Source organism: Cordyceps militaris (genome assembly GCF_000225605.1).
Source record: "Cordyceps militaris CM01 unplaced genomic scaffold CCM_S00004, whole genome shotgun sequence".
Classification (NCBI taxonomy): Eukaryota; Fungi; Ascomycota; class Sordariomycetes; order Hypocreales; family Cordycipitaceae; genus Cordyceps; species Cordyceps militaris.
This window is the reverse complement of record NW_006271972.1, coordinates 2,432,972-2,458,612: the sequence shown is the minus strand read 5'-3', so window position 1 is coordinate 2,458,612 and position 25,641 is coordinate 2,432,972. Positions and strand designations below refer to the sequence as shown.

At 52.6% G+C, this 25,641-nt stretch overlaps 6 protein-coding genes across 6 annotated transcripts; 3 read left to right on the top strand and 3 right to left on the bottom strand.

Annotated features, from left to right (window-relative positions):
- Positions 1-51: 51 nt before the first annotated feature.
- On the bottom strand, positions 52-3,174 carry CCM_05780 (nuclear condensin complex subunit 3, putative; the record flags this gene model as incomplete). The annotated part of the gene is made up of 2 exons (XM_006670924.1): positions 52-431; positions 486-3,174. The coding sequence occupies 2 exons, from the start codon at positions 3,172-3,174 to the stop codon at positions 52-54; spliced, it is 3,069 nt and encodes a 1,022-aa protein (XP_006670987.1).
- Positions 3,175-3,489: 315 nt separating this feature from the next.
- CCM_05779 (ribosome biogenesis protein Nop4) lies at positions 3,490-5,946 on the top strand (the record flags this gene model as incomplete). Its single annotated transcript, XM_006670923.1, has 1 exon — positions 3,490-5,946. One exon carries the CDS (start codon positions 3,490-3,492, stop codon positions 5,944-5,946), a length of 2,457 nt encoding a protein of 818 aa, XP_006670986.1.
- Positions 5,947-6,146: 200 nt separating this feature from the next.
- Positions 6,147-7,103, bottom strand: CCM_05778 (uncharacterized protein; the record flags this gene model as incomplete). The annotated part of the gene is made up of 1 exon (XM_006670922.1): positions 6,147-7,103. One exon carries the CDS (start codon positions 7,101-7,103, stop codon positions 6,147-6,149), a length of 957 nt encoding a protein of 318 aa, XP_006670985.1.
- A 1,078-nt stretch (positions 7,104-8,181) lies between these two features.
- On the top strand, positions 8,182-10,022 carry CCM_05777 (DUF803 domain membrane protein; the record flags this gene model as incomplete). Its single annotated transcript, XM_006670921.1, has 2 exons — positions 8,182-9,091; positions 9,145-10,022. 2 exons carry the CDS (start codon positions 8,182-8,184, stop codon positions 10,020-10,022), a joined length of 1,788 nt encoding a protein of 595 aa, XP_006670984.1.
- Positions 10,023-20,258: 10,236 nt separating this feature from the next.
- CCM_05776 (uncharacterized protein) lies at positions 20,259-22,685 on the top strand (the record flags this gene model as incomplete). Its single annotated transcript, XM_006670920.1, has 1 exon — positions 20,259-22,685. The coding sequence occupies one exon, from the start codon at positions 20,259-20,261 to the stop codon at positions 22,683-22,685; it is 2,427 nt and encodes an 808-aa protein (XP_006670983.1).
- An 846-nt stretch (positions 22,686-23,531) lies between these two features.
- On the bottom strand, positions 23,532-25,471 carry CCM_05775 (FACT complex subunit pob3; the record flags this gene model as incomplete). Its single annotated transcript, XM_006670919.1, has 4 exons — positions 23,532-24,141; positions 24,192-24,563; positions 24,613-25,332; positions 25,461-25,471. 4 exons carry the CDS (start codon positions 25,469-25,471, stop codon positions 23,532-23,534), a joined length of 1,713 nt encoding a protein of 570 aa, XP_006670982.1.
- Between the last annotated feature and the right edge of the window lie 170 nt (positions 25,472-25,641).

Here is a 25,641-nt window from a genome sequence, read left to right as displayed (position 1 = left end):
ACATGGCTCAAAACGGAAAAACGCGATAGAAATGGAAAGCTTCGCTACTCTTCACTTTTCCTCGTCGGAAGCCTCAAGATGAGATGATGTGGCTCGGCTAGTCTTAGCAATAACGGTATTATCGCTGTCCTCATCCTCTTCCTTGATGACGGGCTCTTCGGAGGTGGCCTTTCCCTCGGAGTGTCGTGGCTCTGGTATGGCCGAGGCACTCCGGCTGCTTCGTTGGGGCTGCTGCTCATCAAGCGCATTGACAATCTTGCCCAGGCTAACGTGGATCTTGTATAATGCATTCTTGCTCGGCGAGTCTGCCACGACACCCTCTTCTAAGGCAATGCAGACCTCTCCGTATGTCTCCCGAAGCTTATCCTCGGAGGAGCCGGACGAAATGTACAGTTTGCCAAGGAGACCAGCGACGAGCTTCTTCTCTTCTTCTGTTGACATGATGAGTATTAACTGCGATTATTCGGTATGCTGTATCAACTTACTGGCAACATTGCTGTGCAATCTGTCCATGATATCAAGAGCCAGATCTAGGTGAACATCACCATTGATGCTCCTTTTCTCTGGTTCAAGCAGACTGGTAGGGCTGTAGACCCTGCGAGGGTCCGTCCAGTCAACAAGGCAAGCGCCGATTGCGGGCATGCTGACCATGTCTTCCTCAATGTCGGCTTCATCATCGTCCTCTAAGCCTTCGCGCACGTTGAGCAGGGTGTGGAGTGCAGGAAGAGCAATGCTGCGCATCAGCTCCTGGTTGGTCGCTCTAGAATAGCAAAAGACGGGTAAAAAGTAGTTCAGAGCCTGGCGGACCGTCTGGTTTCCTGCTGACGTCGGGTCAAAATAAGCGACGACAAGCGACTTGAGGAGCTCCTGGCATGCCTCTTCATCGCTAACAACGCGGCCAAGCAGAAGTTTAGAAACTGCCATGACAGCAGCGGCTTGTACTTCCGGTGCCCTGGAGCCACTTTTCACAGCCTTGACATACACCTTGAGTAGTGCCGGTGTGGAGGAGAACAAATGCGCGCCGTGGACGTTGAGAATATCAGTGAGAATATGCAGCGAGGTCACTTGGAGGGCCGAGTGTCCCTTGCTAAAGAAGTGAATGAAGAGGTTCAAGTTCTCTTCGGCCAGAGAGCGGTCCTGCAGGGCACAGAGACCCAGGCAGACCAGGCCACGCTCCCGAACAGGTGCCTCGTGGCTTCGCACCGCCGGAACAACCAAGTTGTTAAGCATGGCGACCAGGTCAGCATTGTCCTTGAGATTGCCCGAAATATGGCTGAGCATGCATTGAACAATGTGTAGACACTTCATGTTGATGACAATCTCCTTAACTGCCTTGGCACGAGCATCTTCTTCACTCAATTCCTTTACACGGCCTTTGCCACCAGATGACATACTCACGCTGCTGACCTCGGACCGAGCGGAATGGAAGCTATCGTCCACATCATCGGTGGGAAGATCGTCCAAAATGGTGTCGTGAACATCGGCAACTGATTCAAGAACAATACTGCAGAATTCGCGCTCCCCTGAGGAATCAGGAGAACAAATATAGTGCAGCGTCTCGATAGTGAGCTTGGTCACCTCGTCGGGCAGTTCAGGAATAGCCAAAGCTTGGCGGAGCAAGGTGAACATCTTACGTCGACCTACTTCATCAGAATAGTCAAGAGTTAGTGCGATATGAAGCAACTGTTCAGCGATAAACTCTTGCTCCACAACCGCGGCTTCGTCTTCCTCCTCAGCAGCGTCTTGTTCGGCTCGGCGCAGCGTCTCTATCAGGGCATTTAGGTAACGCTCAAGGAAGTAGGCAACCTTGGTGACTTCGGGGAGTTTCTCTTCGACCAGCGACTCGTATTTTCCGTTACCCTCCTTTCGGCAAAAGTCGTTGAAGCTGCGAGCAAGGAAGGCAGATTCAGCGCTGAGGGTTTCCCAGAATGCATCGTCAAAGTTGACGGCCTCGCGGTAATCAGGCCGGCCATCCCAGAAGCCAGACATCGCTTCGAGTGCGACGCCGTTCTCAACGCCCGAGTTGATAACGTCGACTCTCTCAAGGAGCTCGAGCAACCCATCGAAGCTGGGGGTGGGACTCTCCAGCTGGGCGGACCCTGCACAATCTTCAATCCATCGGTCTCTGAAGAGCCTCCCCGCAGCTTTGCGAACATTTTCGTCTCTATCTCGAAGACCCCAACGCAGAAGCTTTTCTCGCATAGAGAGAGACAAATGGCGAAAATCTCCGAGTGCAGGAAGCAAGCGCGAGTAGACAGCCCTACGCGTCGCAGCGTCTTGGTCCCGAGCACGCTCAAGCAAGTATGGAAGAGTATTCGGGAGTATTGGGAGATTGACCAGTAGCGATCGACGAACATCAGCACTCGGGTCATTTTGTAAGACCTGGAGGAGCTTCTCAAGCAAGCCAGATTCCTGGTCTGCATCACTGTCGTCCGAGTTTGTAAAGCCATCGCTTTGGTTGCCAGCGAGGCGACCAAGCCCAAGAACTGCCTGAACACGGACCATAGCCTCCTTGTCGCGAATTCTCTTCAAAAGCGCGTGGCGGAGCGATTGAAACAGGTTATCATCAAGCGCGTCCAGAGAGTTGACAATCTGTGCCAGCAGTTGTGTTGATCGGTAGCGGACAAATTTGTCTTTTGCAATCATGAGAGGAACAACGGCATCCATCAACTCCGACACCAATCGTGTGCTTGGTGTCTCTGGCATATTGCTAGCATCATTGGCCATGTCGCCTAAAAGCTCGGTGTCTTTATCATTAGAGTGTCGTAGGTAGAACCCAATAAAACGGATTGATTTCTCTCCGACTCCCTCAGTTTTTTTGACCGGCATAACCTTTAAGACACATCGAATAAACTCGGTATTAAAATTCTTCTCGTCGAAATCGCTATCGGCAGTTGTCATTTGGTCGGGTGTCTCGTAGCAGCATGTCTCGTGGATCTTTCGGAGGGTGACGGCCAGCTTTCGATGCGTCGCAGTGTTGCGCTGAGCATCACGAAATACTGGGCTTATCTTCAGCCTCAAACGATTGTCCGGTGTGTCGACAAACGCGGCGGCGGGGGTTGGTGAGGCACGAGAGATGGAGGGGACTCGCCCACCTAACGCCGAATTTGAGCGTTTGCGGCCGCCAGCCGAAGAGGGCCGGGCGGAGCGCGTTGTTGACGTTCTTGTAGGCATGTCGAGAATATACCAAAATGAGAAGTTTTCGTGTATTGGTACACAGTTAAGTAGGTAGTAATGCACAATGTAAAAAAGGCACATCCACATAGATGCGCGGGGACGCGTGTTGACGATTTAAGTCAACAGTATTCCCTTTTCGGAAAAGCGTTATTTTGCTTAACAAGCACATGTACTCTATCACGTGCGATAAGATATGCCGTTTTGGTCTTGAGTGGGCCTTGGACTTTTTTTTTTGTATGTCGGCTAAACTCAAGCTGCCACCAAGTACAGGTAGAGTCTTCGCTATTGCGCCTGCTCAACGACTTTGACAAAATGAGTGTCGCCGACGACAGCAAGAAGAGGCTTCGGCCTGAAATTGAAGAGGCGTTAGCCGCAATGCCAGACTCCGAGACTATTGCTGCTCCCTCGCCAAAGAAAGCCCGGACGGAAGAGCGCAGATCTCTGTTTGTTCGATCACTTCCCCCAAACGTGACGAACGAAAGCCTCGCGGAATTTTTTTCTGAATATTTCCCAGTCAAGCACGCAACTGTGGTCGTTGATCAGCAGACGAAGGAGTCTCGTGGCTTCGGTTTCGTGACTTTGGCGGACGCTGATGATGCCAAGCAAGCGCAGACTGTTCTGGACAAGAAGCAATGGGAAGGCAGAAGTATTCGAGTCGAAGTTGCCGAGCCAAGGCAAAGAAAAGAACTTGCTGAAGGCGCTGAACGCCGTCAGAAGCCTGGAAAGCCAGAATTTGAGCCGACACCAAAGTTGATTGTCCGAAACTTGCCTTGGAGCATTCGCAACTCTGAGCAGCTTGGTCATTTATTCCGGAGCTACGGCAGAATCAAGTTTGCGGATTTACCCAAAGATAAGGGAAAACTCAAGGGGTTTGGTTTTGTTACCCTACGAGGCAAAAAGAACGCAGAGAACGCCCTTGAAGGTGTCAACGGCAAGGAAATCGACGGCCGAACTCTTGCTGTAGATTGGGCCGTTGACAAGAGCACATGGGACCAACAACAAGCTGAAGATGAAGAAAAACGGGGTGATGCCGAGGATGACGAGGAAGACGAGGACAACCAAACCAGCTCTGAAGAAGAGTCAGGCGCTGAAGATGACGATGAAGACACTGATCAAGATCAGGAGGAGGGTCAACTGAATGCTGATCTAGAAAATTTCATGAAGAACCATATGCAAAATATGGTGGATGAGGACGATGAGGAAGAGGATGAAGAAGAAACAAAACGAAAGGAAGAGCGCAACAACTCGTCTGACAACTCTACAACAATTTTTGTCCGCAACCTCCCGTTTACGACCAACGATGAAAAACTCAAGTCTTTCTTCAGCAGCTTCGGCAACATTCGCTACGCTCGTGTCGTGATGGATAAAGCTACAGACCGCCCTGCCGGAACTGCATTTGTGTGCTTCTTTGAGGGCGAGGATGCCAAGGCATGCATCAAAGGTGCTCCGCGAGGACAAGAACCCGCCACCTCAGGCAAAAAGTCCATTCTTCATGACGACAACTTGGATCCTACCGGAAAATACACCCTTGATGGTCGTCTCCTCAGCATAGCGCAAGCCGTAAACCGTGCCGAAGCCAGTAACTTAGCAGAAAACTCGCTAGCCAAGAGAAGAGAAAAGGACAAGAGACGACTTTATCTACTTGCGGAAGGCTCCATCGGTACCAATTCACCAATCTACAACCTGCTGAGTCTCCCAGAAATCCGAATGCGCCAGGCCAGTGCAGTCCAAAGAAAGAAGCTCGTCCAAAGCAACCCAACTCTGCACATGAGTCTTACTCGTATTGCCCTCCGAAATATTCCCAAAGACGTTGGCTCCAAAGAACTCAAGGAGCTAGCCCGTAAGGCTGTCGTCGGGTTTGCGCAGGATGTCAAGGCAGGCATTCGCGAGCCGCTATCTAAGGAAGAGAATGCAAGAGACGGCAAAGACGCCAAGGAGAAGGAACAGCAGAGAAGGTTGAAAGGAAAGGGTATTGTGCGCCAAGCCAAGATTGTCTTTGAGAGCGTTCAAGGCTCCAAAGTCAATGAGGACTCCGGTGCTGGCAAGAGTCGTGGTTACGGCTTCATCGAGTATGTGTCTCATCACTGGGCCCTGATGGGTATGCGGTACCTGAACGGCCACCAGATGGATGACGTGGAGGAGGGCAAGAAGAAGCGCCTGGTGGCGGAATTCGCCATTGAAAACGCGCAGGTCGTGCAGCGCAGGAGAATAAACGAGGAAAAGTCCAGGCAAGCCAGGGAAGATGCTTCCAGCGGCAACCCACGCTTCAAAAAGGATAATGATGGCGAGGAAGGCAACGGCAACGTCCGTGGTAGAAGAGGTGATAGGGGTGGCAGAGGCGACAGAGGCGGGCAGGGCGGCCGTGGCGGGCGAGGCGGCCGTGGCGGTTATGATAGCAGAGTCCGAAGCGACGACACAGGTCGTGGCGGTGCTCGGGGTCGTGATGGTGACCGTAGTCGCGGTAGTAGTCGCGGTCGCGGCGGTGACCGTGGTCGGGGTAGTAGTCGCGGTCGCGGTGGTGACCGTGACCGTGGTGGCGACCGGGACCATGGTGGTAGTCGGGACCGTGGTGGTGACCGTGGCCGTGGCAGCCGTGGCCGTGGCGACCGGGGTCGTAGCGAGGGAAGAGACCGCCGCGACAAGAAGCCTCTGATGGACAAGTTCAAGGGTGACGGAACTGACGGAGGTCGAAAGGGCGACATGCAGCAAAGGCTCGTGGAACGCAAGCATCACACACGCATGAAGAAGTCCGAGTCTAGAGCCCACTAAGGCTAGCAGGCGCGCGATATGATCATTGTAATTGTTTAGTTTGCATCATGCCTCACTTGGGGAACCTGCATTTACATTGGCGCTATACTTGGTGTCATTTCGAAAGTACATTTAGATTATAGTGAAGACTCTGCAATATCATGTTTGGAGATGCAAGGAAAACATCAAGTGCCCAAGCCACACGAAGGAACCCATACAGCCTACCAGAACCAGCCCTTGTTCTTCTTATTGACAGCGTCTGTGTTGCTGTGGCTATTATCAACGGCATCTGCACCATTATGCTCTGCTGGCCTGATGGTGGTGGAAGTGAAAGAGCTGGTCTCTTTGCCGTTATCATCATATGTTTTGCGCTTGACAGTTGTGTGCCTGTACCCGAAAACGTCTACCCACTCTGATCTCGTTTCTTTTTCGTTCTGGTCGAAAGTCTTCTCGGTAGAGGCTGGAGGCTTGTTTTCCTTAAACTTGTGCTCCATTTGACGCTCAAACTCGTTGATGCGCCGTAGTGCGTCCTCGTTAATGGTCTTTTTGAAGGCATCCCATGCACCTTGGCCATCAGCATAGGTTGATTTGACTGCTGAATAGAGGTCATCAAAATGGCCAGGCTCCCCATTTTTATTACTCTGCTCATCACGAGAACTAGATGCCGAATTCACGGCGCCAGAAAACTGATTGAGAAGCTCTCGAAAAATGTTTCCAGCCTCGGCAACAGCATCTCGACTTTTGGGATCGTCTCCAAAGCCACGCCAAAGCTCTTCCGCACCTTGCTCTAAGCCTTTTTGTAGTTCGTCCCAGCCTGTTCGCGACGCACGAATAATATGGGACCCTCGGGGCGGGCGGATGAGGCCCTGTGACTGCAAGCGGTTTATCCAGAGCCAGGTGGGCTCACCGTACGGGTACATTTGACGCAGCATACGGCTGTGCTGGTAGCGCGCATTTATATCGGGTAGAGAATTGCCCTGGGAGACGGCGAGTAGGTCCTCAAAAGCATCTTGGAATGTAAAGACGCTCGAGTCTAGATCTGGCGGCAAGTCGGCAGGCCTGGGCTGTGGAAGATGGGTGAGTGCCGCAGGGCTGTAAGAGGACAGGGCAACTTCGCCAACACTGATGGCAAGGTCCTCGGGACTGGGGTTGTTGTCGGGAGTGTGTGAGTCGGACATGTTTTACTTATTTTTGACCAGTCACGAGGCTGTAATTGATGAAACGAAGGCGATGGCAGATGGGGAGCGGTTTAGTTCAGTGGTTGCGAGCAGGGAGACAGAGCGGGCTGTATATTGAAATCAGACAACCCATTACTCGTTGTCGCGCGTCATGCGGTGGGAAAAGGTGGCGATTCGTAACTTTCAGCCTTGGTGGCGGCGTGAGGAGGAGAAGGAGGAGGAAGTTACTAACAATTTGCCACCCCACAGTAGGTGTACCTTTGCGGTCTTGTAATGCGCACAGCCATTGCCTACCTACCTAGGTAGACAGGTACTACAACTTTTAGTATTCCACTACAGAAGGACCCTGAAAGTCTTTAAACCTTGTAGTCAACCTACTTGGTGGCCGTTAGCACCATTTGCTGGCCAAAAGGTACCGGGTAGGTACCGCAGAGTGAGGCACCGAGTGTTAGGTAATTCTTTGGGTACCTCTTTTGGGTGGGACTTTATCAGACGTTGTAGCCGAGTTTCTTCTGTCTACGTACTCTGTTGACGTATAGGTAAGAAGCAACAGATTAACATCGTTCGGAACCAAGGTCATGTCTTCTTCCTGTAAAACTCGGTGCACGGCTAATCTTTGGCGCTGATATCGGGTGACAGCCTCAAAGTAGCGCTGAAACGTGAAATGTCGAGACGGAAGCTTTAGTTACCTACTTACCTAGGTACACTAGCAGCCGTGCTCTTTCAAGCCACGCACTGTTGTTAACAGTGGCGCCACCCGCAAGACACCGCGGTACATTTGTTCCAGGTGCCACAGTATGACGCTCCAGTAAGAGGGCTAATCTCGGCGAACGTCGTTTTTTATCACTTCACCTCCGGCGGACGATGCTAACCTGCTTCTGCCAACTCTCCCGCTTTGTCGCTATGCTCTGCGCAGTCGCCAGTGTTTGATTTCGGCCACTTGTATTATTTCGGCTCCGGATGACAGCCAGCTTTGCTCTCCGCAGCTGAAGCGCGAGACATTCAGGCAACCTGCCATCACCACCTTTCGCATTCCCGCGCGGCACGACTGGCTGAGCGGCCACTCGAACAGTACACCATGCCCTTGAGGTCGCTGCCCATGACCACATTCACAGCGACAATGACGGCGAGTACCAGTATTCTCTCCAGCCCGGTGACCTCGCCCGCCACCACCGCGATACTGGGCGGCGGCGGCGGCGGCGACAACCCCGGCAACGACCAAGACACGCTACGCAAATGGTCCTCGCTCATCGGCATCATCACCGCCATTGTCGGCAACATTCTCATTGCACTGGCACTCAACGTCCAACGGTACGCGCACACCAAGCTCAACAAGAAGCGCGCACGCGTCAAGCAGCGCGCCCGCGCAATTCTCGCTCGTGCGCAGAGCGGCAACCCGTCGCCCGGCTCATATGGCGCCATCGCAGACACGGCCAACGGCCATACCAACGGCAACGGGGCGGCCAGCGGCCATTCATATGCTTATACCAGCACCGAAACCGATCCCTTGTCGGCGTCCTGTCTATCCGACGCCACGACCGTCCCCGAGGACGCAGCCGCCACGGACACCACATCCTCCAACTACCTCAAGTCGCCGTACTGGTGGCTAGGCCAGATCCTCATCACGCTGGGCGAGATGGGCAACTTTCTGGCCTACGGCTTCGCGCCGGCGTCTATCGTCTCGCCTCTCGGCGTCGTTGCTCTTGTGTCCAATTGTATCATTGCGCCGGCCATGTTTCATGAAAAGTTCCGCCAGCGCGACTTCTGGGGCGTCGTCATCGCCGTCTCTGGTGTTGTCACTGTCGTGCTGAGCGCCAAAACGGAAGAGACCAAGCTCAAACCTGGTGATATCCTTGACGCTATCACGACTACGGCATTTGAGATTTACCTCGGAGTGACAATATCCCTGATTGCGATCCTGATGTGGGCAAGCGGAAGATATGGCCGACACACGAGCCTGATTGACTTAGGTCTCGTTGGCCTTTTTGGTAAGTTGCCGCCCCCGGACGCCCATAGACGAAACGACTAATGCGGCACACAGGTGGCTATACTGCCCTTGCCACGAAAGGCGTATCATCTATGCTGTCATCTACCCTTTGGCGAGCATTCACTGCTCCTTTAACCTATCTGTTATTATTTATCCTTCTTAGTACGGCTATCATGCAAATTCGTTACGTGAACAGGGCTCTTCAACGTTTCAACTCAACACAAGTCATCCCCATTCAGTTCGTCATGTTCACGCTCTGTGTTATCATAGGTAGTGCGGTTCTCTACCGAGATTTTGAGAAGACGACTCCCGAGCAAGCCTCCAAGTTTGTGGGCGGATGCTTGCTCACATTTTTTGGCGTGTTCTTGATCACGAGTGGACGCCAGCGTAAGGACGAGGATGAAGATTATATAGATGATGCCGAGGGCGTCGACGAAACTTTCGGTTTGATTGATCAAGAAGGAAACCCAGTTGCAGAACCAGACAATGACTCAAGGTCAGACGTGCCATCTCGTCGCTCCAGCAGGGTCTCCCGTTTGAGTTTCTCAGAGCCGTTCAAGATGTCGTACCAGGACGCTCTGAAGGATTCCGCAACGACTCGTCCCAAGAATTCAACGGAAACTCCACCTGCACGGGAACCGCCAACGCCTGGCACGCAGAGTATTGATTCGTGGCCACGCGTTACGCGGACGCTATCCGCCAATTCCGTCGCATCAGCCCCGGTACTGCCAGTCACAGATGTGCCCCCGTCACCACCAGCGCAGCGAGAATCCCAAGCCGGCACCTTAGGCACAGAGCGGCCTGTCACGCCGCGTGCCAATACAACCACGCCAAAATCGACCATCCGTGACCGGGACCGCACGTTTTACTCCCCGTCACCGCTATACTCCACCGTCACCACAGTGGTCAATAGTTTCGTCCAGAGCCCATAGCAACGGCTTTCTAGGCCATACGGTCGAAGATTGGCTTAACCATGAGCTAGAGTCTACTAATAAACCCGTTAATACTATTCACTCATTCGTTATGTAGCTCTAAGTGGGTAATGCACAAGGGAAGAGATGAACCAGACGTGTGGCTGGGAATCGTGCTAGACCTATCCAGTGACATTCTTCGCTGCCTATATTGTCAATATCATCATAGATTAGAATAATCGCATCCCAGTTACAACATGGTATGCTGGAGTGGTAAACGAGGGTATTATCTTGATCTGCAGCTTCTCTAATAATATAATGCCCCACCTATCTGGTCTCCTTAGCGAATAGTGTCTGAGCTCAGGCTAGAGTCATCATATATTGAAATAATTTCGATCCCATTCAACATGGTAGTATGCCGGAGTGGTTAACGGGTAGAATTTGAACCTCTTTCTCAAGCCATTCTATGGGTTCGCCCTCGCAGGTTCGAATCCTGCTACTATCGTACTTGTTAATTTACCATATTACTTTTTTACTTTTTATTCCTTCTCTCAAGTGTAGGAATGCTAAGTGAATCGTGTGGACTTTTTTTTTTCAAGTTAGAGGCGTTATCTTCGTTCTCGTTGTTACGTTAAACTGCCCTTCCAGCTGAGTGTCACGCGTCACCTGGGCACCGCGCTTCATCTCAAATGCCATTTATTCCATGTCTTCGGCCGTGCAGGTTCGAACCCTGCTGCTATCTAATTTTTGGCCTGTGAGAGTCACGCCCCAAAACAATCGCTTTGACTCGTTAGCCAATTTTATTACTCCCTCCTCGTCGATAGCGCTATCATTTGTAGTGAAGATTGTAAAACTGTACCTTAGTTGAATGGGGTTTGAGTGTTAGTCTCGTACTCATAGATATATATCGTCCCTTACCTAGAGAAATACGGCAAGTCGCAGTTTAAGCCACGAGATACACGTCGGTGCTCATGGTATTCAGGAAGCGTCTTTCACAACCTGGTGCGTAGATGCTTCTGGGGCAGTGTTTGGCAAGGGCAGCACCTTCGATGCTGCTCGCGCTACTGACAATGAAGACGGCATCCTGCATGGCCCTTAAGCATGCACCTCAAAGGCGAATCTAATATGCAGCCAAAAACTTAGTTTGTGCGAGACACTTTCGACATGGTATTAATCCCTTTTTCCTCTAGGAACCCAGCCAGCTCTGGGGTTGCGAGTTGTTTCTCGAGACTGGTTTTTCCCGCGGGAGGGTTGGATTTGAGATGAAAAGTTTCAGTAGTATGGGTACTCTTTGGTACCTGCCAGGTTTGCAAAGTGAAGGGCCATACAGTCCAGAATCTTCGAATGACATCGAGCATCGTCATGCTCTTCAAATGCCGCGATATCTAACCCATGATAATTGTCAGCTTTAACAGGAAGCGCGAGATAAATAAAGCATACATGTTAGGATAAAACTTGGCACAATGACCTTTGCCAGTCTCAAGCGTCGCTGCCGCGCAGAAACGCCATTTTCGCTGATTGTTTCGTCCCAATGTCACAGCGTCATATCCTGCGCCTAAGGAGTATTTAGATGACGAAGTTATTAGCAAGCCTTTGCTTATTAATATTAGATACTAGATTCAACCAAGACTCTAATAACAGGTTTGACTAGACTGGACTCGAAGTCCACCCACCCGACAATCGCTTCCCCGACGTAGGCGAAGCTGTTAACGCCCTGGCGACAAGCTTGACCCGGATCACAAGCTGACCAAAAAGCCCAGTATACTCGATATACAAAACTCCCATCAATCAACAGGCCGGTGTATTGACCTTGTTGAGGCTATAATTAGCTGCATTGACACCCGCACACTTGGGCTCTGCCACCAGTGCCTCTCTTCAGAGTGGCAAGTGAGAACGGAAGACTGAAATGTAGGTGTAGATGACATTTCTGACTTTTCCCTGCTGTGTAAAACCAAATAACCCCAAAATCTCTGCATAAGCAGAGTAAATTGATAGTAATCATGCGCCATCTCGGTTCTGTAGGTGCAGGCTTTCATCCTCGGCTTGGGCAAGCTCGAGCCTGCACCAGGAGGTGAGAAGGCATGGTTAATCCTACCGGGCTTTCACGCAATCTCTGTGTGCCTTGGCGCATAATAGACCAAGACTTTACTGAAAAGACCGTATTAGAGGGGTCGAACCTTCAAGCTTCCGCAGTATGCGACAACCAATACAAGTGAACTGCATCGCTGCAAGGAGACGTGACCCAACGAGTTAGAGGCCTTAGCGAAACGGTTGACAGCCTCTTTCGATAAAATAAAAATGGCTAAAAATAGAGACGTTGAGAATAACCGGAATGATGATGAGAATGGTTAATCCGATGCATGATATGAAAGAACAGTTGAACGGCCAATTTGGACTATTCGTCGCGGACTACATCAAGCTGGAAGGATACATCTTTTACATTCCAGTCATGTTCTATTTCCGTTTCGAATTTTTGCCCTCTGTTTCAATCAACATTGACGACTACATCATATTTAAACAGATTTTTGTTTCATTTGGCGCTGGCGTTACCACCAAAGGAAACTGTCGGCACTGGAATAATTTGCATAGACAGACCTGTTAAATTTCAACATTTTTGCTTCATACTGTTTAATGTATTTTACATAGTTTATTCAACCCATAGCTTTGACATTGTCCCATTCCTATCTACCGTATTTTCTTTGTCGGCCTTTGCCATTTATTAGCCAGCGAGATAGTGACAAATACATGTACTATTTTTTTCTTCCGTTATTCCGCACTCTGCTAACCTTTTTATCACCCCATTGCAATAAGCGTTAATATATACGACAAGCCCCATCTGTACACGTCGGCAATTCTCCATTCACACCTGACTCGCAAGGCCGAGCCAAAGGTGCCAAGTCCATTACAGCCTCTCCGAGACCTGACATTGGGCCATTCACAGTATATCAGTACGAAAGCAATGCTCTTCTCCCGCAATGCTCCATGCTGTCAAAAGTCAAAGCGAACGGAAGTCAAGTGCCGGTGAATCCCTACCCATGGCATTGGGCCAGAATCGCTTGCCCCGGAGGCCTGTCGAGGCAGGAGTGACCAGGTCATCCATGTCTTTGATAATGTTGAAACGGGGCAGTATTTTAACCGCGACGCATAAAAATGGGCAATCTCGATTTTATCAGTATTCACAAGGCTGGCGTGATGCCTTTTGATGCCCTGGGCTTTTGCGAGTTATCCGTATAGAAGACAATTTGCCAAGGAGCAGTCAATCGCGTGTCCCCCCCCCAAAATTGAACGCGGCCGCCGAACTCGATGGTATTCTCGTCACACACCCATCTCCTTTCTCCTTCACACCCTCCTTCAAGAGAGGGAAATAAAGCAGAGACGCCACCAAAGAGGAAGGCGGGGGAGATTGACTCGAAAGAGAACTGGCAAAGTTCTGTTCGACGGGCTCGCGTCCAGACATTCTGCAAGTCTACGCGTCGGGGTCTGAATACCCGGGAGCCTGGGTTTCCTTCTTTCACTCTTTTTCACGGCGCCATGTGTTCTCAACTTCCCATCCAGGCCCCAATTTGCCGCACGCCTTGTGGGACCAACCGACTCGCTCTCTTGTCAGCTTGTCTCCTTCTACATTGGGGCTTGCGCGGATCCCAGACTACCACGAAAAAGACCACCATCTTTTCATATCATCAGCAAATATATGGGTGTCATACGAAGCCAACTAACTAACTAATGCAGGACAAACCACAGCGTCGGGACGCAGACGCAGGGAGCGGCCCCATCGGCTCCATGCACAAAGGACCATGATACCACTTCCTTCTAGATTTTGCAAGGCGCGCATAATGGCGATATTGACGCATTTGTGTTTTTCAGGCTGTGGGATGTGTACATGTATTGCTTTTGGAGGCTTTCCGTAACACGGGCCCACGTTCTCCAAAGGATGGCAGTCTCGAGCGGTGACGAGTTTACGAGCGAGTGAAGTATTCAACATGGTTGGGTAACCCTCCACCAGGACCAAAAGCTGCAAGATCGACATTTTATCCGGTGTCACTGTAACTAGCCAAGCCACCGAAGGCGAAAAGGTGTCGACTGAGAAACCGAGTTGAGGGGTTTCTTCCCCTTGATGGTGGCTGTCGAGAAGAACTTGGACGGGCAACATCAATGGATGTACAATAAAAGCCCTTCTTTCTCGCCCCTGCAGGCATCCACAGCAGCTCTCCCCCATCCTTGCTAGGCCGGTCTTGCAAAGGTTCCCCCCCTGCCCCCCCCCCAGCGAGCTATTCCTGTCTTGGTCCTACGGCCCCTGTGTCTTGCAGGCAAAGCGCGCCGTCCGCAGTCCGCGAGACAAGGACGCGGCGTCTTCCTCGGGGCCCTTGGCCCGGGACGTGGCGTTGGCGAAAAAAACACAACGCGGGGTCCACTGGTCGTGGAAGGTTCCATGAACAAGGCCAGCCCAAAGCCAGCCTCAGGACCACGACCAGGCATGTGCGACGGGGGCATTAACAGACTAACAGTCGGCTCCGCTCCAGTGGACAGCCCCCGATATCAGAAGGGGGGAAATCTACTCTCATGACAAGGCTCATCAGTCATGCCATTGTACGGAGTATGTATGTCAGGATACATACATAACTACTGGCAGTTACTGATATTGCTCAGCCACGTCACTACCCAGCCATGATTGCCCAGCCATCATCATTCGTCATTCTCCAGCCACGCTGGCTGGGTAAGATATGAGATCTCACTGCTAACTAGTGTTATAGCACCAGCATTAACTCGTGAAATTCCTCAGCTTTGAAAGCAATCTCGGCCCTGTCGCGCTCGTATACTTGTTTGGACCTTGGCTGGTCGAAGGCTGACGAGTTCTGTGGCTTGCTGAACAGGAACAGCATGAACAAGAGCCCAATTTATATTGTGCGCAAAAGGTCCTTGTGGCGCCCTGGTCTTCAAGAACAGAAAACTGTGCGATCGCGCGCCTGCTGCGGGTACTGAGCAGAGCGCAAAGCACCCATTGAGATATGACATGCAACCTTGCAGCCGCTGCAGGAGCCGAGTAAGACCCCCGGACGTGCAGAGCGTCTTGTTCCTGGCTGGCCTTTTTGTCATTCGTGGCTTTGCGGTGCTCTTCATTCTTCATGCATCCTAATTCAGCCATTTTTCTTTTCCTTGAAAAAAAAAAAGGACCAAGCCCATGTGTATCCTGCCATTGACCGCGCGCCGGCGTCATCACAGGCAACCTGGAACTCATCGGCCGAGGCTCCTGGTTCTGCTCGCTCGCGACGATGACACGCACACGCATATTCTGGGGTCGGATCACCCCTTGCCGTTGTGGCTGCTGCTGCTGCTGCCATCCAGCCTCTTTGAAATCCGTGCCGAAGGAGAAAATGCAAAGTAACCAGCCATTGAAGCTCAGCCAAGGCGTTCACCCCTGAGGAAGCAGACGTCGAGTGCCCTGCCAGATAATAGCACACCCAGCAATGCGCTATTTCAGGCCAAAAATCGCTCGACACACTAATCCGTGCAAATGCTGAAAAGACACGGCCAGCTTCTTGAAACAGAAGGATGTGATGGTGATCTGTGCAGGGGAAGACAGGCAGCGCATCCCTGCTATTGGGTTCCGCATCCATCGCCATTGCGCCCAAAGCAGGAGCAGCAAGCAAGCAATTCAGCAGAACAGGCCCTTCAGCCAAGCCTAATAGAAGAATCTGTAATACCCTTCAGCCAACCTTGACCACCACCACCACCACAAGCTCGCTTGCTTCAAGCATTTGCGGAAGAAGAAAAAAACAGGGCGTTTCAGGAGTGCTCATGGGCCTCGCGGCAATCAAGGCCTCGGGACGGATTAGGGCCGCAGGAAGTTTGTTCGGCAAGACATGCTCAGACAACGGCGTAGAAAAAACTTTAAAATAGAATCCCGATGCTGTTGAACAAACTTTGAGCTTGATAGCCGAGCTGACAGTCTGCGTCACGTTCTAAAAGAGACCAAAAGAAATCCTTTTTGTCTGTGCAGGCAGGCAGGCCTTGGCCCGTGCCAGTCAAGATGCGCAACTGCTTCGTCAGGTGCGTGTTTCAGAAGTTGGGGTCAACCAGGGTGCGAGGCTCCAGCATAGGCTCAAGACAATGCAAGCACGCTAGAATAGGAACAGGTCCTCGAGTACTCCGTAGTTACTCTGTGACTCTTTTGTCCATTGTCGGCCTGCAAGAAAGCTTGCAGGACCAAAAGTATCATCGGCGCGTAGTGCAAGCGGGAAGAATGTTCTCCGGATGTTTCTAGTTTAGGCGAGTTGCATATATTACCACTTTACAGAATTACAAATTACAACTGGGTTATTACAGCCTTGTTAATATCAGTCAGTATAGCTAGTTAATACAAATTACTCCGTCTGGATAACTAGAGTCTTGGGCTCGGCTTGATGACAGTATTACGCAATTGATTCACCAGCCTCGGGATACAAGTGGATTGGGCACGGAGATCCCCCAGCCCGCCTCAAGTGAACCGTCTTGCTGTTGTCCATGCTGATCCATGGCATCCAAATAACTACCTAGTTAACCTCTCGTCTGGTGTCCTTGGGAATGTGGAATGTGCTGGAGGAGCCAACCGATTCCGCGCGGGGGCGCTAGCAAGGAATGCGGTGCCCATCTTGCCGTTGACCGTCTGTATCAGGACGTGTTGTGGCCTCTAAGCTTTTCCTGCGGCAGGTGCATGGACTTTCAGAAAGCGGCACAAAGCTAAAAAGATGGGATTCAGATGGGGGCCATTGATGCGATGGCATAAACAGGTCAAATGCTACGAGATCCGTTCGCATGGCGCGCTCCGCAGCGGCTGACAGTCGCCAGGCACAAGGCCATTGTTGTTCATTGTCGTACATTGTCGTACATTATTGTATATTGTTGTACATTGTTGTATATTGCTGTACATTGCTGTACATGGTCTTTTGTGTTTATTGTGAAAGTAGACATGACAAGATTTGCTCATGGGAAATCGCGGCGATCTGTCAGAGACGGAAATTGCCGTGTCTATCTTTTTCTCTGCTAATAGTTGGTAGTCAACCATTCAACCATTGTTGACCTCTCGTTCTCGCATGAGACGGCGTCGAATGTAAGCTACCGCAAGGTTGCACCAGATTTCACACCGACGGATGATCTTGGTCATCGGCAGACGCATCTACGAGACCGGGAACCCGGAGCCGCGGAAAAAAAAAGAAAGGTTAATACGGTGTTTCACAGACAAGATCACAAGTTCGCGAGGCGGACCAGTAACTAACTAATACGGGCCTGTCTGTCGCACTACATGTGCAAGGTCCGCATAATGACAGGCAATGTATCACCCATGCATAGCACTAAACTAAACAAGAGCGTATACTAATATAAAGGAGCGCAAGTGATGATAATGATGAGCATGGCGACATGCTGCTCGAGTTAGCTTGTACACTACGAGTGAGCCTCCTTGTCCCCCCCACAGAAGTCACATTCGGCTTTTTATACATGATAATAAACCATGGTCGCGATGGATAGATACATGGATGCCATGCACGGCATTTCACTGCAGCATTTGACGGTCAGCACTTGCAAGGGGGCCAAGCCTCGCAACGTACGCTACCCAGGCTCACAGTTGCACGTTGTGTTGTGCTTGGGTCAAGGTTACTGGTAATAAGCTCCTTCTTGTCGTAGCTGACTGCTCTTGCTGGGCACCCCGATAGTCACAGGGCTCACTCGTCAGCCTGGCGACCCCCATTGCAACGTGAACCCGCAGTCCCGACACTACGGGACGGGTTGATGATGGTGGGAGACGGCGCGGCGGCCGGGTGGGCGTGTGTCGCAGTGCGCTAGAAACAGTCAACACATGCGGGAGCGCTCCACGGAGCACTCGACGGATCACTTTGAGTAACTAGTTCGCTGGCCAGTTTCCCAGAAAGCGTGTGACGTGCGACGGCCGACCGAGTTTCGACTGCGCGTCGAGCTTCCGAGTTGCTCAGCGCGGTGGATGACTCCTCTGATATGACTGCCTGATGCCTGATGACGCTGAAGGACAGCGCTGATCGCCGCTACAGGCAGTGATGATGGCTTTGTCCACTTGGGTCTTGCTCCATTAGTTACCTGGTAGTTAGTTATCATCTACTCCAGGCTCCAGGCGGCGGGCGACGGCGACGGGAAGCTAAAACACTGGTCCGCGCCCGTCCACAGCGAACGTTCCTTCTGGCCAGAAAAAAAAAGGGCAGCAAACATGGCAATCCGCATGAAAGAAGGCCTTTGACAATCGACAATGACAATTGTGAAAAAAAAAAGTATAACTCGGACTTCCCCGTTCATACCCACCCCAACGATGGCCGCCCGAGCTTTTCGTCGGTGTCCCGTCCGCTTGTTATGTAGGTAGCTATCTCGCCCCTGAAGTTCCTTTTTTTATCCACCCACTGTTTTTCGCGGGATCAACGACCGGACGGGGCCCTGCTGTGCCCGTTTCACAAAGCCGGCCGGCCCTCTCGCGCCTCAAGCAAAAAAAAAAAAGTAAAAAGAAGAAGCTGTTCTCAAGTGGGCTGGCGGAACCCCCCCCCTCTAGACTTGTAAAGACGTAAGCCGGTGGTGGGTAATAAATAAGTGAGAAAGAAACATCTACCTCGCAGCACACGAGCTCGTTAGCGCAACAAGCCCCGAGAAATGCACTGCACAACTCTAGATTCGAATTATGGGCTTTCTCGCCTTGAATCAGAGGCACACATGGCACACAGCACGCAGCACACAGCACACAGCACACAACGCACTTTGGTGCGACCAAGGCTCGGCAATTGACTACATAGGTAGGAGAGACATCTAGATGGAACGTGGGACGCGACAGGTAGTCTCCCCGGGACACTATCGGACTACTCCGTACTCGAGATTGGATTGCATAGAAGTCGGGTATTTTCTAGACTTGTTGATAATATACATCCACAAAGACGCACATGTTATTATTCCGCACCGCGGTGCTGCGCAGAAACTCGGCTGCCAAGTTGCTGCTCGTGTTATTTTTCTCGCGTTCCTTCACCCACACCATTATGCAAAATGCCCCACCACCACGCGGGCTTGGCCAATGATGGAGGCTCAGTTCCTGGGCTAGCCCAGGGGTGACGTTGAAGCTTTCTTGTTCGCTGTGGGCTCTATTATTGCCCTCCCCCCCCCTCACCAACCAGCAGCATGCGAGCCCATGACGCAGCTGGCTTGCTCTCCACCAAAAAAGTCCAAAAGCTCTCTGTTGCCCTACTAATAAATGCCTAGCTTCCTTATGGGAACCCTACCTAGCTTCCTGCAAGCCTTTGCTCCAAGCCTTAGCTCCTCTGGCAGAAACGGCCGACTTGGGAGAGCTGCCGTGGCCCGTTCATCAACAAGGCGCCCCTCCCCGCCTCTCTCTCGAAGAAAAAGCTGCGTGTGGCTCCTGCCTGTCTCACTCGCGATGCCGGTCTTGACAAGCTCTCAAGTCATGACGCCAGAAAAGAAGCCGCCCCTCAGTGTCTACAATTGTCTCGTCACCGCCTGGCCAAAGCAACAAAGGAGGAGAGGCCCCGAAGCGCAACCTGGCGGCTAAAGCAAAGGCCAGCAACCCTCCTCCGAGAGAAAAACAACTGTCCCCTAGCGGGCCTCTAGATCAAGTCATCAGGTCGGGCGTGTCACGCAAACAGTGCGCTAAGACATATAACTCGAGATGCTGCACATAAACGGCCACCTTCTTTACCAAGTACCAAGGACTGTAGAGCGGACACGGCACGCTGCATGGCGTCGAAGCTTTCTGCAACTTTGCCAGTGCACCCGAATCCAACCGTCCGCCCAATCGCTGTCCTTGCTAATTCCAGCATCCTGGATTGCCCGTTTTCTTAGTTACTCCCCCACCCCCATCCCACAACGTAATCACACGCCCCTTCCTCATCGACGGCGCACCACCCAGGTTTGCTCTTCATGGGTTTTTACACCCTCAGCCTGCAAATTACGCCAATCTTGTCCCCCCGGGTTTTTTTTAGTTTTTGGCAAAATTTATATCAATGATAACCCTCACCCAACAATGGCCCCCTAGAACTCTTTGCCCATTCTTGCTCCCCTTCTTTTCATTCTCAGCCATCTGGATGGCTTGCGTCCTCCTCTACACGTGACAACCTTCAACGACAACAAACACCCTCGAGGTTGCACCTTACGAATAGCTCCAGCTCCGTCTTAACACAGACCCGCACCGACGCACCTTGCCAAAGCAAAGCAAAAGCTACCAGGGCCAAGGATTACCCTTTCTCCATCCTCTGAGTGACAATGTGGGCCAGTGGCTCCCCATCGTACTACTCTGGGTTCGCCAGTAGGCCAGCGCCTCTGCTCAGGGACAGACCCGCGAAAAATGTTGATAAAACTTGTGTCTCCCAACGCGGCCAGACCTCTGACGCTCCAGGTACTATCACGGGCCTCGCCGAACTCTATCTGCCAGCTGCCGAGGCTCCTCCCTCTCCAGAAAGCCTTCGTCAACTAAACGCCGAGATGAGAATGGCTACCAACCTGCGTCGTGGCTACGGCCACAAGCTGGGCTCATCCTCCTCGTCTGTACTCTCCTTTGGTGGTGACCTCGACCAGGTATTGGACAACATGGACATGGTCCGCCGCTCATCCTTTACATCAACCGAGAGCACTCACCTATCCAGAGATGCTTCCGAAGCATTCCAGCACTTTTCCAAGAATCTTTTCCACCGTCGTGCCAGGTCCAAGCAGGAGAGCACTTCGTCTGGCAGCTCTCTATATTCAGCAGAAGTCCCCTCCGACCCGGCAGGCGCAATGAAGGACTCCGTCATCCCCAAGCTCTTTACAAGAAGAAAGCCGTCCCGCGATGAGCCTGCCACTCTGCACAAACGCTTTCAGATTTCCGATCCCTTTAACTTTCAACATGTCACTCACACAAATCGTGACACAGTGGAGGACGTCCTGGCTCTCGAAGACGACCAATTAGACCCCAGTCGCTTCAGAGGCCGACCCAGAGCCGCAACTGGTGTTTCTCAGCACACTTACACCAACGTGTTGGCGGAAACCGTGGCCGAGCATGAAACTCGGACCGATATCCTTCCTCCCAGACCCAGACTTGCTGCCCGTCACACTGGCAGCTTTCAGACCATGCGCCGCTTCATCAAATCAGGCAAAGTGGCAGACCTTCCCGTACCGATACCAACATCCGCTCCAGCCAACCGACAGCCACCGCAACGCCCCCCCAGATCTCCTCCTGTCTCGCCCGAATCTTCATCTCCTCCCGTGCCCCCTCGAGTATCAAGCCGTCAAAGGTTCTATTCCACCGCGATTGAAACGAGAACGAGCTATTTCGCGGAGCGTCCCGTCAATGCCGGAAACTTCCAACGCCCTCGGCCGTTTACACCATCGAGCCCCACGCCAGCTTGCGAAGCATTTACACCACCAACTGATTTCTCATCAATTCCCCAGGAAGGGCTGCTGGGCCGTCCCCGAACCGCTACGCCGGAGCCAGCGTGGCCCCTGGCTAGCCCTACGATCGCCAGCTTCGAGGCACCGCTCCCGGATCTCATCGAGGATGACGGCCACACGAGCTGGTCATCGGTTGCCCACACCAACCGCAACAGCACCAACGCGTCTCTTCGTGGCAGCAGGTCGGTCCCCACGCTGGCAAAGCTAGCGGAAGAACAGGGCGCAGCCGTGGCAAATGAAAAGTTTATTGAGCCGAGCGCATGGTCTGCGCAGATGAAGATGGCGCTGGAAGAATCAGTGGACGACAGTCCCACACTTGGCCGCGCCAGCTGGGAGGACGATATTGACTATTGCTACGAGCACGAGGCCGAGGCTGACTGCGATTACCAATGGGAACGTCCCTCCATGGACGTCTCTCCTGCCGGCAGGATGTACGCTGCGTCGCAGAGCTTCTCGGCCCTGGACGATGCTCTCCTCAAGTCCTCTGCCAAGCGGTCTCACGGTATGCCTTCCGCGTCTGGTATCGAGGTGCCGGAGCTAAGCCCTGCCAGCCAAACTTCGGCCGTCCTAGGTCACGAAGCCATCACCCCCCTCACATGTGACACCGCCGCCGACGCTCAGTTTCGCCACAAGAACACTGAGCTCATCGTGGCCGGCCACCTTCACGGCGCACTCACGTCCCAGTTCTCGCCGTCGCTGCTCGTCCCGCACGACTACCAGCGCGAGTCGGACAGCTTCATGGCCAGCGGTCTCAAGTCAGCGTCGCTCGCGCTCCAGCGCTCCAGCACGGCCACCACCGCGAGCAACTTCACCTCCAGCACGGATTCCATCGGCGAGCGCCACACATCCACCAACTCGAGCTGGACGGCACTCACGCGCCACACGGCGAGCACGTCGTCTCTCAACAAGCTTGGCATGTCCTGGGTCGATGAGGCCGCCGAGCCAGTGCCCGTCCTCACGGCCCCAGCCGAGGCCGAAGAAGAACCCACGGCCCACGGGGAGACGACTCCGCCTACAACGTCCGAGGACGTTGTACCTGAGCTTGTTATGGCCCTCCCGCCGGCCGGTCGGCGATTCACCCTGCACAAAAGCCACGCTAGCGAGTCGGTCGTCTGCAACAGCGTCACTCCGATGGACGCCCAGCCGCTGCCCAAGTCGCGCCGGCCTCGTGCCCGTACCTCGAGCCTTAGCCAGGCGCCGCCTATTGGCCAGTACGCCCTGTTCCCACGCAGCAGCATCAAGACGCATGGTGACAAGATCTAAGGCCCAAACCTGTTCTATTATATTTTTCATTTTTCATTTGCACAAAAGCCCCCGCGGGCTCACCCCCAACACCCAAGCATTGCGATTCTCATAGCACTGCTCTTCCATTCGCTACCAATGTCTCGCACATTTATTTGTTCTTCGCGACGGCGTTTCAGCATGTATTTTTTTTCTTTCTTTCTTGTTTGTTTCTGGTTTCACTAGACGGGAAAATGGTTCAAAAAGCAGTTAGACATTTGCGGCATCTCTTGCACCAACATGCGGGCTCCTTTTTCTGCATTGATTGCAAAATAGCCCGCCTTTCCTTTTCTGTTTGTTTACGATATGCATCATCACGGTCGTTACAGAGGCGTACATCACTCTTATGAACTCTTTTATTTTATTTTTACGCACATATATAGGCAAAGTGGGGAGGAACAGCACGGAAAGCACTGGGACATTGATCGGGTATATACTGACTTACTCGGCAGAGCATCTTCTTCTGAGAGCTTTGTGTAAAAAAATGATACTTGAAAAGTACTTGACTCTCATTTGCTTTCATCGTGCATGTGCTCTCAACCACTCGTCTTCGACACAATTGGGCCGACCAAGGGTGTCGCTAGTTCTATTGTAGCTTGTTGGAATAGATTGCGACTCTGTAGGATTCAAGTATCGGAAGCTGATGGACTCGTTGAATTTTATGAGCCCCTCCCCCCGGATTAAAAAGACCAAAAAACTATGACCAAAAAACAGACCTTTTCTCCCAAAACGCCACTTTCCTCGCGTGCATTCTTCCTTGCTCCGTATCTCAGCGTCACTCGGCACCGCCTCTCAATAACCGGTCATGAGTGAATGGATTGGCTGCCTCTATTTCGTCTTGGTCTTCTTTTTGGGGCGCTCCTCATCCTCATCCTCGTCCTCGTCCTCACCCATGGCGTCATCGTCCACGTCGCTCTCCCCGGCATCGCTGGCCGAACCGGCCTCGCTGCCTTCGCTCGCGTCGGGGTCGCTAATGTCGCTTTCCGTCTCGGCGTGGAAGTCCTCGTCGACGCTCTCCTCGTCCTCGTCGGCGGAGCCGCGGTCCGCGCCGCTCACACCGGCGCCCTTGACCACCTCGTCGTCCGAGTCGTCCATGTCCTGCTCGCGCAGCGCCGCCGCGAGCAGGTTGGCGTCCTCGTCAATCTCGTTCTTGACGCGCAGACCCTTGAGCTTGAAAAAGGTTTCGAGCGCCTTTAGGTCTTCACGGTTAATGTTGCTAAACTGCGACGAGCCCGTGCCGCCCTTCATGGCGACGGTGATGTCAAACGTGGACAGCGTGGACACGGCACCGCCGACGCGGGAAAAGGTAATGGACTGCGTCTGCTCGTAGGCAATGTACGTGGCCGGCTTGGGCACGAACATGAAGGCCTTTTCTAGGCAGTACAGGAAACCTTCGCTGGCCTTGATGGAGCACTTGATACCGTACTGGCTGCGGTGACTGCGCAAGGTTAGCTTACAAGAAATGGCAACGGTTGAGGCTGTGCATACGTGATGAAGTCCTTGGCCGGGGATGAAATCTTCTTGTTGGCAAGGCCGCGGAAGATCTTGGCCACTACGTGATGCAGAGGCTCCTCGTAATGGGCGTCGAGCTTGTCCTTGTACTTGCTCTCTAGCGTGGCTTCGTCGAGATTCAGGTCAATGGTGACTTCCTCGTCCTTTTTGAACTGCATGACAACAAAGGGGTATCTCGTCTGACCCTGGCGCAGAGGAGGGTCGAGGCCGATGCAGAGCATGCAGTGCATATCGTCAGGCTTCGGGAGAACCATGAACTTTTTGATGGCGTCGTATTGGATCTTGTAGTCGTACGTTTTGCCGCGGAGTCGGAACGAAGCTTCGTACATGTCGATATCGAAACGTCCTCTGTTGATCGTTAGCATGGCACATTGCCCAGAGAAGCGTCCCTACGGACCTGGGAGTAAGATGCAAAACATCCAGAAATGTGGCAATGGTATCGCCAGCCATCTCACCGATTTCTGCCTTGTCCATCAACGTTTCGTAAAAGAGCGTAGCAGCATTCTTCTCCGCCTCGGGCTCCTGGTCGGAACCCTCGCCGTCCTCGCCATCGGCTACTTCCTTCTTGGTGGTGGTGCCGGGGACGTAGAAGCGCATTTCGACCAGCTGATCCCTGCCGGCCGCGGCTTTTTTGCCCTTTCCGTTGGCCGTCGCGGTGTCGTTGCCATCCTGAGGCAGCGACATTTCCACGGCGACCTCGTTGCGGCCAGCCAGGTTGGTGTTACCGATTTCCGCATAGGGCAGCTCGAACGCGGGCCGGTTCTGCACGTTGAAGACGATTTCGGCCTTGGAGAACTCAGCCTTGCCCCAGTTCCAGCCGCGCAGAGCGTGCTCCTTGTTCTCGAGGACGTGGCTGTACCAGTTCTTGAAGACCTTGCTTAGGCGGTCGTAGTCTTCCTGCTGGAAACCGTCAAGCTGGATGACGCCCGAGTTGCGCTGGAGAATGCGGATCTCATATCCCTTGGCGACTTTGCTCCACTGCGCATTGCTAATGTTGTTGTGATCGAGCGTAAAGGTATCGCCACCGCCGTTTGGCTTCCAGCCGAAACCAGTCTCTGCGAACCGGCATCGGCCACTCTCCTTGGAGAGATCGAGATGGATGTTGTCGAAGCTCTCGCTGTTAGGGATTCAATATTAGCGCTTGTGTGCTGCGAATTGTTGCCACATGTGCCCGCATCATGGGCAAGCTCGCTGAGGAAGCGGCCGGCGCAAGGCTGGCAGAGCGCAAGTTTTGCGCAGACTCACATGGCAGTCATCTTGGGTGAAGCGTCCTCGACTCGAGCAAGCCTTTTGATTGAAAATTCTTTGACGCAGCAGCCAATAGATGAAGCGCGATGCTAGGCACACGAAAAAAGAAGCTTGATGCGAGGTGAAGGCTGTGGGATGAAACGAAGCAATTCACAGGCAGGGACTTGGTCGTGTGGAG